This window comes from Astyanax mexicanus, chromosome 11, assembly GCF_023375975.1.
Source record: "Astyanax mexicanus isolate ESR-SI-001 chromosome 11, AstMex3_surface, whole genome shotgun sequence".
NCBI classification, from domain to species: domain Eukaryota; kingdom Metazoa; phylum Chordata; class Actinopteri; order Characiformes; family Acestrorhamphidae; genus Astyanax; species Astyanax mexicanus.
In genome coordinates this window covers 6,123,808-6,137,686 of record NC_064418.1, presented here as the reverse complement: position 1 = coordinate 6,137,686, position 13,879 = coordinate 6,123,808, and the positions used below count along the sequence as shown (strand labels likewise).

Here is a 13,879-nt window from a genome sequence, read left to right as displayed (position 1 = left end):
ACTTAAAAAGGAAAAGAAAAAAGGTTACTCTGTTACAGTGTTATAGGCATATGAGAACCTGAAAAAAAAGTAAGTTCTACTTGGACCAACATGCTACCTACTGTAACTACCTGCAAAAATGCATAGTCCATTTTACCCTTCATTACATTGTGTTCGACACTCTTCTCCACCAATAGGAAAACAATGGAAAAAGCAAGCAAAAGGGAACAACAATGGCTTCAAATACTGTAGGTTATATTAGATTTACATAGTTTATACAACAACATTTTGCTTTTGTTGTTTTAATGTTTACTATAAATACATAACTGATGACTTGCAACAATATTTCATTAAAAAATATTTGTTTGAATAATTGTGACAATTTATAAAAGCCTAAATACGGAATTAATCTTGTACATAAATGACTTTAATGTCTTTGTCTACGCAGGCCTATTGTCTCTCTCCACCAGCTAGATGATGCAATGCTGAGCCTGACTGTTTGTTCCAAGCTAACATTTGCTTTAGATGCTTTAGATGCTTTAATAGCGTTGCTCATACTTCTGCTATTTTCAGATGTAATCAACAGAACAACAGTTCAGCTCGTAGTAGAGATTATAAATAAATTGGCCCTGCTGTAAATAAAGCCTTCAATCGCGGCGTTTCTTTGTGACCTGTGGCCGAGCCGAGTGCCTTTGTGTGTTCTGTAGCAAGGTCTCGATGTGACCGCGGCTCGTTGTGCTCTGATTGATGGCCCCAGTGTGCTGTTAATTATTAGAGCACATAAAAGAATGCTCGGTCCAGCAGGCCTCAGCTAGAGGTCAGAGCCTAAATGTGAGGCTATCAGCTTTGGCCTCTATCACTTCATCTTGATGTATGAGTGCAGGGGTACAAATTAAACGTGATCCAGCCTCTTAGAGGCTCCTTGCTCAACAGCACGCCATTTGGACTAATTTCTCCTTGTGATTAAGACACTAAGAGCACTATGCAGAACGCTGTAATTGCTATGTGCACAGACATCTGGACTTGGGTTCCCAAATGCAGCTACAAACAGAGGAGAGAGAGAGGAAGGGACCTACTGGTTTCAGGTTTTATATATATATATATATATATATATATTTATACCCAGAGGATCCTGCTTTTTTTTCTTTGTTCTGGTAACAAATGCAGAATCAACACAAGCGAAAATAAAAATGCAATAAAAATGCAATCTACAATGTAAAATTCTAAAGTGAAAAAGGTAAAAATAAATTGAAAAAGGTAATAATAAAATCTCTTTTTTTGAAATCACATTAACCGCAGCTTTTGAATGTACCTGTCGATAATAAACCGTCGATATATCTGAATGTATTCTCTTCAAATCAGTCTAAGCTAACCCGTGTGTGAAGCACAAAGACGTCCAGTGGCTGTTTCCGGAAGTGCAGGCTTTTGTGAAACAGAGAAACCTTTATTCGTAAAATTTCAGAGGGCCATAAAACATTATAAACCCCTATTACAAATATTTATAACTTTATTGATAGTTTACTCGTACAAGATGTACATTCTTTTTTTTTGTGAAACAACAGAAGGAAAATAAAACTTACAAACTCAGTGGCGAATCATGTTTGGGCATGCTTGTGTATGAAATGTCAATTTATAATGGGATACAACAAATTCCATGGAGCATCAAGAAAATCTCAACACAAAGGTTGTATGATTTTTATCCACCGTCCCTGAAATGTTTGTAAACTCGGACACGCTACATTTTTAGTCAAACATAATGTTCTGCAGTCACACGTTTCACTTCAAACGGTTGCAAATGTTAGCATTGAAAAAAGTATAGAAAAATAAATGCCAAAACATGTAAAAATGTACACGTGAAATCAGACCATTTAACATTTAATAATAAACTTTCCGATAAAATAATAAATAAAAACACCTATGACCTCAATTAAACAAACTGAAAAATTCCTAAAAAAAAAACCCTAATGGTAGTGAACAACAACCAAAAAAAAAAACTTTAAATAAAACCAAACCATAAAACAAAACCATAAAAGCAACAAAACCAACAAAACAGAAAAGCATCCCACAATGTAGCATTTATTGTAGAGGTAGACCTAACTAGGATCTACTAGTTCAAAGGCAATTCATACTGAAACTGACAGCAATCTGTTACAAACAACAGCCTTTCAAACAAACCAAAATCAGGTCAAATTCTAACCAATTTATACCAATATAAAGGTTAATAGCCTGTTTTTGTTTCAGTGTGAGTTAAAAAAAAACATGACTATGTTTAACGGTCAGATAATGTAAATGATTCAGAAGCTTCAGATATTTAACTCATGCTGTGGTTATTAAACACACTGTTCTTAAGGGTGGTCTTTGAGTCTTTGGTGGACAGTGCAGTGCAGCCAGAAAGCAGCTGTCATTTTTGTATTGTATTTTTGTACAGATTTATTTTGTACAGATATTAATTATTTTGCTTCCTCTATCTCTGTGTTACACTGATGCCTCAAACCCTGTGTGAGTACACACATCTCTGCAGAGAGTCATGAGTCAGCAACTTCTCATTTACACAGCCCAGAAACAAATGTATCTGTGGGGATGAAAAGAAAGAAACTCAGAACACATTGATATCAGTGCCAGAAGAAAAAAAAATGTTTGTTGATTAGCAAACATCAACTGCTATTTGTTTTTTTTATTTTTCATATTTACAGTATTGCACTTAACTGCACATAGTTGCATTTCAGTTAAACTGATGTTTCTGTAACACTTTAAATTACAAAATTGCAGTTAACCCTTTTGAAAAAAAATGTCATTATTATCAATGCATTATTTTTAAAGATGAGACCCCAATTAAGTCCATATTTTCCACCCCCTTATATAGAAGTAGTATTTTCTTGCAGGAAGGATTGTAAACACCTTGATGCAAGACCTGAAGTGCAAAAGCTAGTTTCACTTCTAATCCCAGGACACGTCACAAAAGACCAACAAAAAAAATACAAGCAGAAATGATGCAAATAAAAGTTATGAAAGTCCGTCTGACTCACGCCCAGGAGGAAATATACAGCAACAGAGCATTTCCTCCAAAAAAAACTAAAACAAGTAATGAGCAGGTGAATTTCTCTGAAAACTGATGACTGTACCCTTGGAGTGAGCGCTGCTTCCCATCGGTGTCCATGGTGGAAGAAAGAAAATAAGAAAGAAACAAAATCAAAATCAAAAACTACATATCGAGTCTAGGTGCGGATTATAGTGGGAGGCTGTCATGGCAGTGATCAACAAAGTTGGGTGAATGTCAGTTACAATGGAGGCCAGCCCCAGCAGAGCTATCCTTCCGTCTGAACACATGCACTCTGCGGCAGCGGCCCACAAAACAAAACCAACACAGTGGTCGGAGGCGAGCGCGGCCCGGTGCTCGTTTCTCGCTGAGGTCGAGAGTCCGAAACTTTTAGAGTGCCTGAGAGCCACTCTGAGAGCCACTAGCCACACTGAGTCTGCCTTTAGCTCTTTCTTTTTTTTTTTCTTTTCACTTTTTTTGTTTTGTTTTTTTGCTAAGAGTCTCCGCCACTAACCGCTGGTTTTCAGACAGACATCCAGACATTTTTGTACGGTCCTGGGGCTGTGATCTGTGCCTGGAAAGGGCTGAGCCAGTGGCCTCCAAGCAGTCCTGCCTGTTGGGCAAAAAGTAAAAGGTGATTTCATTGGTATTTAATTACCTTTCTCTACAAGTGGTTTGTTTTGGCAGCTGGTTTTTTTGTGACAATTTTTTTTTTCACCGTCTCTTTACCCACCCCCCACTCTCTCTCTCTCTCTCACTCTCGCACTCTCTCTCTCTCACACTCTCTCTCTCATTCTCTCTCTCTTTCCCTCCCTCTCTCAGTACATTCTCCTCTCTCTGTAGTTTGGATTTTGTTTTCGTTTTAACTGTGAGTGCCGTGGCCTTTTCACAGGCGCAGTTCTTGTGTGAGAAGCAATTATCAGTTCAGAGCTGTGGAGAAGCCCATGGGGGTCAGAGTCCCAGCGCCTCCGTGTGTTTTCTTGCCTTGAGTCGTAGGTCGGCGATGCTGGAGTTCTTGCTGTTGCTCTTGGCCGCCGCCGCCACAGCGGCTGCAGCTGAGGCCGAGTCCGCCAGCGAGGCAATGGGCAGTCCGAAGGGCGGAGGAGGGAACATCAGGTACGGGGCGTGCGCTGCCAGGTGCGGGTGCAGGTGAGGGTGTGAGTGGGTCACCCCTTCCAACTGTAGCTGGGCCTGAACCTGCGGGTCGAGGAAAGAAAGAGAAAGAGAGAGAGAGAGAAAGAAAGAAAAAGAGAACAAGCACAGCATTAGTCTCTGTGTGTGTGGCCAGCGGCAGGCCTTCGGCCCCGCAGAGGCCCAGGGATCCGGTTACGGGACTCAGGACACCACACGCACTTCTCCAAAGGCCTCCACTAACTGCATGTTTTCACTGAAAATAGTCCAGGGCCGGCTCACTCACTGTGCATTCTTTTTTTCTGCGCTCCTTTTATTTTTGTGTGTGTTTTCTTGTGTTTTTTCTTCTCACTCGCAGCCGAATTATGCAGCGCACCCCGACGACTTAATAGTCAACGAAATCCCATCAGCTGAAAGTCTCAGCACATTAGGCCCATCCACGTAGAAAAATTTCCATCCAGCCATCCTGCAACATCTCGTAATCCTAATTATGTATTCAATTGCATAAATAAACAGCCTTGCCCCCAAAAAATATGCTCACATATACACCCATAAATATTTATTCAGATGTGTTCCTGAGCGAAAGGAAAATAAGGTAGGAGCAGCCAGCGTGAAAGATCCAGTTGCACCTTCAGTGTAATTATTTTACTTTTGCTTTTTACTTTTTAAGATGAGGTGAAAATTATACGTCCTCTGACTTACATTTTTAAAAAAATAATAAAATCCGCACTACTCCACAGTTCTGCTGATGTATCTGATTCTGCGCAAATATCATAAAAAATAGTAAAACGTTCTCTTCTTTCTCAGCCAACTAAAACACAACATGTGTCAGGCTGTATAGAAAGTGGAAAATGCTTTGCCAGGGTGGCTTTTTTCCCATATTATGTTTGTCACAGAAGTGAGGCCTGAGTGCAAAGCTGGCGTTCATGGCCAGCCTTTGAAAAGAGAATTGCTCGTATTTAAGTAGATTTTTTTAAGGGGGGAGAAAAATAACCTTGTGTTCAGAGAACTCAATGCACTTGAGCTTTAAAATTGGTTGCAGGTCAGTTTAGAACAACCCAACACTCCAGTCTTTCCCACTCACTGACTGGATCAATGACTGACTGAGTGTAGAATCTAAGCTGCACCAAAGCACTGTAACCACAGATCAACACTGTCCATAGGAACTACAGGTGCTGCACATTGTGCTGGAAAATCTCAGAACTGTGTGAACCAGTAAAAACACACAGCCATATATACTGCACTGCATCAAGCAGGGAACCACCCCTTCACACACACACACTAACTCTAACTCTTACACACACACACACACACACACACACACACACATCGAGCAGATCAAATGTCTCACTTGGTTTCTAATCTGTCTTCTCCTTGCTTGAGCCAGAGGTGAAAAGTCACACACACACACACACACACACATGCACACACTCTATGCTTTCACCTTGTCCTCCGGACAACGCGCCCTGCCTCACACTAAAGGCCAAAGAGCGCTGCTCCTCCACTAACCCCATGTTTACCACCCGGACATTTCAGGGCTCAAATATATGGAGCGATTGTTACCTTCACTCAGAGACTATAAATATAACCAGTGGCACAGCCTGAGTCTATAATTCAGCTGCTCTCTGCATTACACTGCGCTCTGTGCCTTGTTTGAGGGACCACCTGTGTTTTAAGCAGCATTTCAAGCACTTTAATTATCCTACCTGTTGGAAAGGCATCCTCAGAGCCCCCATATTGACGTACGGAGCCACTCTGCACGCGTCCAGATGGCTGGCTGAGCCCAGGATCACCCCTGAAATACACAATACAAAAAGCATTGAGTCATGTGCATTCATCCATATTAACAGTATTACTATATTAACAGTATTATTATACTTAATATATCGATTATACTTAATATATTTGTTAATTACAGTCAATATAATATAATTATGATAATACTATGAACAACATAATGCCCACAACAAATGTCTGTTCCTACAAATTTCTGAAAAATATAACTTCCATTTCATATAATTTCCAGCTCACTTAATGAACATCAGTCAGTGAAGTGCTGGAAAACAATGTGTATTGAAATGTCAAATAAAATCATGTTGCTTTAAATGATACATTTTATATTGCGATATATATATTGACTGATTGATATATTGAACTGTTGCCCACTGCTAACTATATTATATAACACTACATACATGCACACATTATTTTGTTTTTAAATATTACACTGCACTTTACACTGTATTATGTTATAATACTAAAAAAGCATTACATTACACTATACATTATAATATAATACACAAATATTACATTATACATCCCATTATAATGATTAAACATTACAGCACATGACAAATTACATTATTATACTTTATGATATACATACACATACTTCACTATAGCCTCCATTACAATACCATATTGTACTGTATTACACAACACTTTATTAATATACTGTACTATATTACACTACACTATTGTACTATACACTTTTATACTATTCTACAATATATTAAACTATCCAACATTGTACTATATTATAAAATACTTTATTATGTATGTTATTTGTGCTAAACCATGTCTATACTATTAATACTGATAAAGTATTAAATGTTTGAATGCTGCATAAACTATCCCTAATTACTCCCTATTTACACCCCCCCCCCCCAACCCAGGCCTGTCCAGTCTGCTCCACACACAACTAACACCACACACTTTATAATTACCTACTCTATTATAATATTATACAATTATGCTAACCCCAATAAAAAAAACAGAACATTATAAGATCGTAGCGACACGTTTACCTTTGTGCATCTGATTCTCCTGTTTCCGACATTTCGCTCTTCTGTTCTGAAACCAAACCTGCAACAAAAAGGACAGAGAAGCCCTTTAGTCCACTTCCACCAAACTTCTGGACCACAGACCTCAGAGCTGCACCGGGGGGTTAATATTATAATTATATGCAGAATTCTGCAGAAACATCGTTTAAATAAACCCGGCAGAAAATTGGCATGAACTGCAAAACGTTCACTGAACGCGCAGCATTTCATGGAATATTGTTTGTTATTTATATCTAATAAATGTAAGATAAATTAATATATTTAAAAGAAGAAATTTAAATATTAATCAGCGTGAGCGTTTTGAGATTATTATGGAGCATTGTTATTACTTATTAATAACAGCATTATTATTAGTTTTTAATAGCAGCATCGTTATTAGTTGTTAATAGCAGTATTGTTATTAGTTATTTTTATCAGAATTGTTATTAGTTATTAATAGCAGCATTGTTATTAGTTATTAATAGCAGCATTGTTATTAGTTATTAATAACAGCATTGTTATTAGCCTGCTACTGATCTGTAACTTCTCACACACAAAAAACAGCCACACACTCAGTCAGACTCAGTGCGCGAGCCTATCTATAATTACACTCCAGCACTCTAACAAACACTATTCTTATTATAATAAACACTAGAGGCTGCATTATTAAAATTTCAGTCTCAGTAACCCCAGTTTACACCTGTGTCCGGTACTGTCGGTGTGAGGGGGCGTGAATAACGTCACTCCTTGAAACCTGGGCCTGTTGATGAAGACTGAGCTCATCTTCATCACTGAGCTTCTCTGTGAGCTTCGTTAGCAGTGTATGCTTCTCTCCAGTGGTCTGAATTAATAAAACCGCTCCATAACGTAAAGCTGCTCCGCGTGCAGGACCTGCTCCGCAAGCCCACCCTAAAATATGTTAGGGGGGCTCTCACTAACACACCTGGGGTAGACCCGTGTAGAACAGTTCGCTTTACTTGGCGTGTAGGGATTAAACACAGCGCCGTTCACTCACACACCAAGACACAAAAAACACCCCTCGATCTGTAAACTTAATGGTGAACGAGGGAAAACGCATTTACTTTTATTATTATTATTATTATTATTATTATTATTATTATTATTATTATTATTATTATTATTATTATTATTATTATTATCCTACTATTGCTATTATTTTTTATATTAATTTAGTACTATTATTCAGGTGTTATTATATAATACAACGATGCTATAATACTACATTATAATATATTATTATGACATACATTTTTTTATTGCTAAGGTAGTCCATTAATAATAATAATAATAATAATAATAATAATAATAATAATAATAATAATAATAATAATAATAATAATAATAATAATAATAAACAGGAGTGCGTCACGCAATGCAAAGCGTAATAATGTCACTTGAATTGCTATTATTATTGTCATGTTTCTTATTATTTACTATTATTGAAATTCGAGTTGCACATCTTGCAATATTATCATAATATAATAATAATTTGTATTATTATTAAATAAAATAAAATAATGTAAAACAAAAATGGTTTTCATGCTTATTGTTATATTGTTGTTATTAGCGAGTAGCCAGCTTAGTTGTATGCAATCTTAATAATACGAGTTAATACATAATATTTTTTACTGTTATTGTTGTATTAGTATTAGCAATAGTAATAGTAGTAACGGAAGTATTATTATTCACACGTATACTATAGGCTAGTATTATTATTTACAGGTCACCGGAGTGTAGAAAACACGTTGCCGCCAATAAATCAAGCATTTTTCGGTGCGGGATCGATGGTAATGATCCATCAGTATGCTAAGCGAAGTGAGCTACACTGCTTCAGACAGTTATTTCTTCATTAAGCACCACTCAATGATGCATTTCACAAATAGCCTAATGTGATTTCCTTTTGATTTTTATTACAGACAGTGAATAATGACATTTAATTTAGCGCTGCAGCAGAAAGCCGGAGATATTAGTGGTAATTGAATTACTGCCTTCTCTTCACCAAGCTCTCATAACTTTCAATTAGATTCCTGACAGCTGCGCGGTGTGGCCTTTCTCGAGCAGCTTCAGTAACAGGTCCATATCAGCCCTCTGCCTCCGTCTCACCGCCCCGACACCACTCTTACACCTCTAATTACCTCTGGGCCTTTTATTGCTCGCGGTACTGTGGGTTCTGCCCGCGCGCGCGCGCCCCTCGCCTCTTTACACTCTTTAGACAAAACATGTAAACAGTGTGCTTCCAGATGTCACGTGCTGTTGTTCGTTTCGCTGCTGTGTTTCAGCATCCCTTCATTTGATTTCTTCTCCCAGAGCTCCCCGTTTTAAACGCTGTTTGCAGCCTGTCGCCCCGACCACGCTCTACCATGCCGAGCACGAGCAGCTAAACCCCGCCACGGCCCCGTTACAACACCGCTACAGCCACACACAGCACAGCACCTCCACAGACATCATCACCGCTACAGTTCAGCGCACTCACTCACCCACCACTAACGCATTTTTATGGCAACACTACATCAAGCCAATGGCAGATATTACAGAGATAAGGGTGGAGAAATGAGGTGAGTGACATGAGAAGGTGTCCCCTGCAGCGGCAGCTCAATCTCTTCATTAATTTTAATGATGGGCTTCAGATCTTCCTGCAGCACATAAGCAAGTTTTCCTCTCAATTTAGCTGCTGCTAAAAGGGCCTTTTCACATTCTCCACGTTCAGATCAGCTTTCACTTTCATTACCAGAAAACTACGAAGACGTCGTGTTTTTTATTTTAAACATATTACCTGCGAATATATAAAATAATATATATCGTGTGTAAAACGATGGTTCTTCGCTTTATGACACAAAGTGTATTTGACAGGCGTTCTTTATGTTGTGTCAAATTTTGAAGATGAATGGGCAAACAGAAATGCTACAAAAATTACTTTTAACAATTATATCCATATAAAGATTAGATTTTTTTCTTTCCTGAAAAATTGCCATTTTGCAGATGTAATTTTTCCGGTATTATCATTTTTATTTTATGTATACTTAAAATAAGAACATTTCCTTCCTTAAATATAAATAAATTACATTAGATAAACAGTTATATTTTATAATTAGTATTATCTACATTCTCCTTTAAAAAAAGTAAATGTGCGGTATATTCGAGAACATTATTATCGAGTGTATTATTTTGTCTTTCTGAAGTAACGAGTGCTTTATTAATATGGTTGGTGCTTCAAATAAAAACTACACTCACAAATGTGCCTTGGGCTTACTTGTTCTTCACTTGTTTTTTGTTTTTTAATATATACTATTTTTTACTGTTTTATCAATTCTTTGGGATTCGAACTCATCACCTTATCTTAGTACAGTTATCGCCTGACATTAATAGCTTTGATACAGATTTAAACCCGTAATTTAAATTTAATCAGAAGTGCAGTTTATATTTTTACTTTGAATAACGGCTTATATGTTTTTTTCCTGTATGTTTCACACTGATTTAAATGCTAGCTTTTAATTATTATATATAACCATTTAACAATATATTTACTTGTGAATGTATTTTTATTGGACTGATAATATTGCTTAATATATAAGGTTTACTGGGTTTAACATGGACAGTAATAATATAATAAGAACAGCAATGATAATAAAACATTAATCATTAAAATTATATCATCGTGTAAAATTATATCATTTAATATATATAATATAGATTTTTCTGCAGGGTGCTGTTTTTTTTTTTTTTTTTTTTCAGGCATTCGTGCATTACATTGCTAAAAACTGCCTCAAACTGTTTGTACACAGCTTTTTAAACAGAATAAAGATTTTATAGTGATTTATATTTTAGTGGTTTTGCAGCTTTATGTTTATGAGATTTATAGTCAATATAGATTAATTAGACAGACTTATTATAATAAAACTCCCCCATGCTCCCATTCATAGTCCAATATACTAAACTTTGAACGTGTCCAATCCTATCTGTTATTAAAGGAGTGTGTTCTGGGTGATAAATGATCCCCTCTAGCTCCATCCAATGTGTGTGTACAGCTCACGGAGGCCCGCTAAACTTTGCCCATGTGTGTGTAGCCCCCCTGCAGCCCCTCACACAGCTATAGGGATCTGAACTGACCTGGACTCTGGCCTCGGACAACCCCAGCCTCTGGCTCAGCTCTTCCCTCATGAAGGCGTCCGGGTAATGCGTCTCGTCGAAGAGCCGCTCGAGCTCGTTCAGCTGCTCCAGAGTGAAGTTCGTCCTGCTCCTCCTCTGCTTCAGCTTCCCCTGTGCGTCCTCATCCTCAGACTTCACATCCTCCTTCTTCTCCTTGCACTCATAGATCCCTAAAGCACAGCAAACCGCGTTAAAAAATGCACACGAACGCGCTGGCGCGCGGGTCGCGAAAACCGTTTTAGACTAAAAGTTTAAAAAGAAACTCTGTAACTGTGTGTTATTTATGAAAATATGAAAATTTAAAAAATAATAATAAATAAATAGAATAACTGACTCACGTGGACACAGTCGTGAGTTAAGGTTGTAGTTTATAGTTTATAAAAGATGTTGGTGTGTAAAGTTAGGAACAGCTGCGGTAATTAGGTCATTAATAGTGAGTGTGTGCATGTGGGGGGGGGGGGGGTGTGTGGGTAATTTCAGGACCACTGCTCATCAGGACATGATGATATGAGAGTTATATTATATCTTCTGTAGGCTACTAAATATATTTTATAACTGCTACTGCGAATAATAATAAATACTAATCATCATAAAATCATATTTACAATAACCAGAAACTTCACTGTGGTAAATGTATTACTACTGCCAGTATAATGTCTAATAATATTAACAGTAACAATAATAGGCTTTATTTCCGTCAATTTATTATTAATACGATTACAACTAATAGTAGTAATAATAAGAAGAAGCATGCTTCAACATCAACAACAACAGCAAGCTTGACTGAGGTCAACTTAAAATACTACTACTACTACTACTAATAATAATAATAATAATAATAATAATAATAATAATAATAATAATAATAATAATAATAATAATAAAACATATCATTAGGCTATATCAGTTTGTGGATATATATTTTTTATTACTACCGCAGCTGCTACTACTACAACCCATAATAATAAAATGATAATGATAATATTAATAATACAAGTAATAATAAAAAGACTATAATAATAGTAAGAAGAACGGGACACTGATATCAACGGGTTTGACTACTATCAACGGGTACTACTACTATTTCTATTTTAACTATTTTAACTATTTTATTGTTATAATTACTTCTCCTACCATTATTTACTATTACACATTTTAAAAAATAGATACAAATATATAATACATTTCTAATCAACATATAATAAGCACAATGTAATAAAATAATAAAGCAACACTTTATCGTCTATACAAACATACAATTGCAGGCTACATATAAGTCATACTAACTGTTATTATTATTACAACCGCTATTGTAATTATTATCTTTATTGCTGTTATTATTAACATTTTAAAACTTAACAAAATCCCTATTTTTTAAACGTCATTTTTAATCCTTTATGAAAGTCCTGCTAATAAAAATCAACACGGTAATTTCCATTAAGCTACTCTATTTTTTTCACATCGTTTAGATTTCTCGGTGTTTTGCGCACATTTCTATTTTTCAGCGTAACAAAGACAAGCAGCGCGAACTCCTACACTAAACTCTCGGCGTTTACAGTAGAGTTTTTTCGAACATTTGAGTCGTTTAACTCTCTCTACATTTTATAGAAGTATTTTATCGCATGCTGAAGTCGTTTAGAACTTGCTCTCTTGCTTTGTTATGCTTTTTTAAAAAACATTTTTTATCATTTTATCATAAGATACAGGTCAGTTCCAGCGCTCTGGAACTCGGTTTACCTGCTCAAATTCGGTGCTGAGGATTTTTTTTTTTTTTACCGGAGACGCGAAGATGTTTAAAGATTGTTTTCAGCGCCTCACACGCACAAACACACACAGACATTTTTCTCCCCTCGAGCTGAAGAACACCTCGACTTACACACAAACTCACACTCCACACTGAACTCTACGCGCAGCGGCTCGCTCTCAGCGTTCTTGCGGTTGAGAGAGATCAGTGTATCGGCAGTAATGGCTGCGTTTCTCCGCTCCTCGCCTCCACAGATCTCGGAAAACCTGAAGCTTGGCTCGGCGGAGTCTCACTCACCCTCAGCAGCTCTCGCCGCGCTGAACTCCTTCAGCTTCTCCTTCTCCAGCTCGACGTGCTCCTTGAACAGATGCACCGGACAGTGGTTGGTGGCCTCAGTAATGTCCTGCAGGTTGCTCTCCGAGTTTCCCAGCTCCCTGGCTCTGGCCAAGCCGCTCTCCAGCACCTCCCGGTACGTGATGCCGTCCTTAGTGCTCTCCTTGGTTTTCTGGTCGAAGGACTTGGACACAAACGCCGTGAGCTCCTCCATGGCTGGAGAGTGTCTGCTCATCCACGGATTCCACTTTAAAGCGGCCCTGTAGCGCGGGGTGGGGTGGGGTTTAGGGGTGTGTGTGTGTGAGTGAGAGTGAGAGAGAGAGTTGATGTGTGTGTATGTATGTGTGTGTTAGTGTATAGTGTATGTGAGTGAGTGAGTGAATGAGTGAGTGTGTGTGGGAGCTGTAGCTCACACACTCTGGCTCTTCTGCCTGTGTTTTGCACATGTGAGTATTTATAGAGGGCGGCCCAGCCCGGCCCAGCCCCCCCACAGCCCCGCAGCCCCCCAGCCCCGCGTCCCGGGCAATTACACGAGCCTCCGCGTTCAACTTTCAGCAGCTTCTGCTCACATCAGTGCAGCGGCGGAGCTCAGCTCATCAGGACACACACACACACACATACACACACACACGTACACACAGTGCACGCGGGCTTCATTACCGCAAT

General features: G+C 38.0%; 1 protein-coding gene across 1 annotated transcript; it reads right to left on the bottom strand.

Annotated features, from left to right (window-relative positions):
• Nucleotides 1–1,468: 1,468 nt before the first annotated feature.
• Nucleotides 1,469–13,650, bottom strand: shox (short stature homeobox). Its single transcript, XM_007227861.4, has 6 exons — nucleotides 13,178–13,650; nucleotides 11,098–11,306; nucleotides 6,955–7,012; nucleotides 5,854–5,942; nucleotides 4,001–4,213; nucleotides 1,469–3,629 (listed from the first exon to the last, which is right to left on the bottom strand). Exons 1-6 carry the CDS (start codon nucleotides 13,446–13,448, stop codon nucleotides 3,540–3,542), a joined length of 930 nt encoding a protein of 309 aa, XP_007227923.2. The 5' UTR covers nucleotides 13,449–13,650; the 3' UTR covers nucleotides 1,469–3,539.
• Between the last annotated feature and the right edge of the window lie 229 nt (nucleotides 13,651–13,879).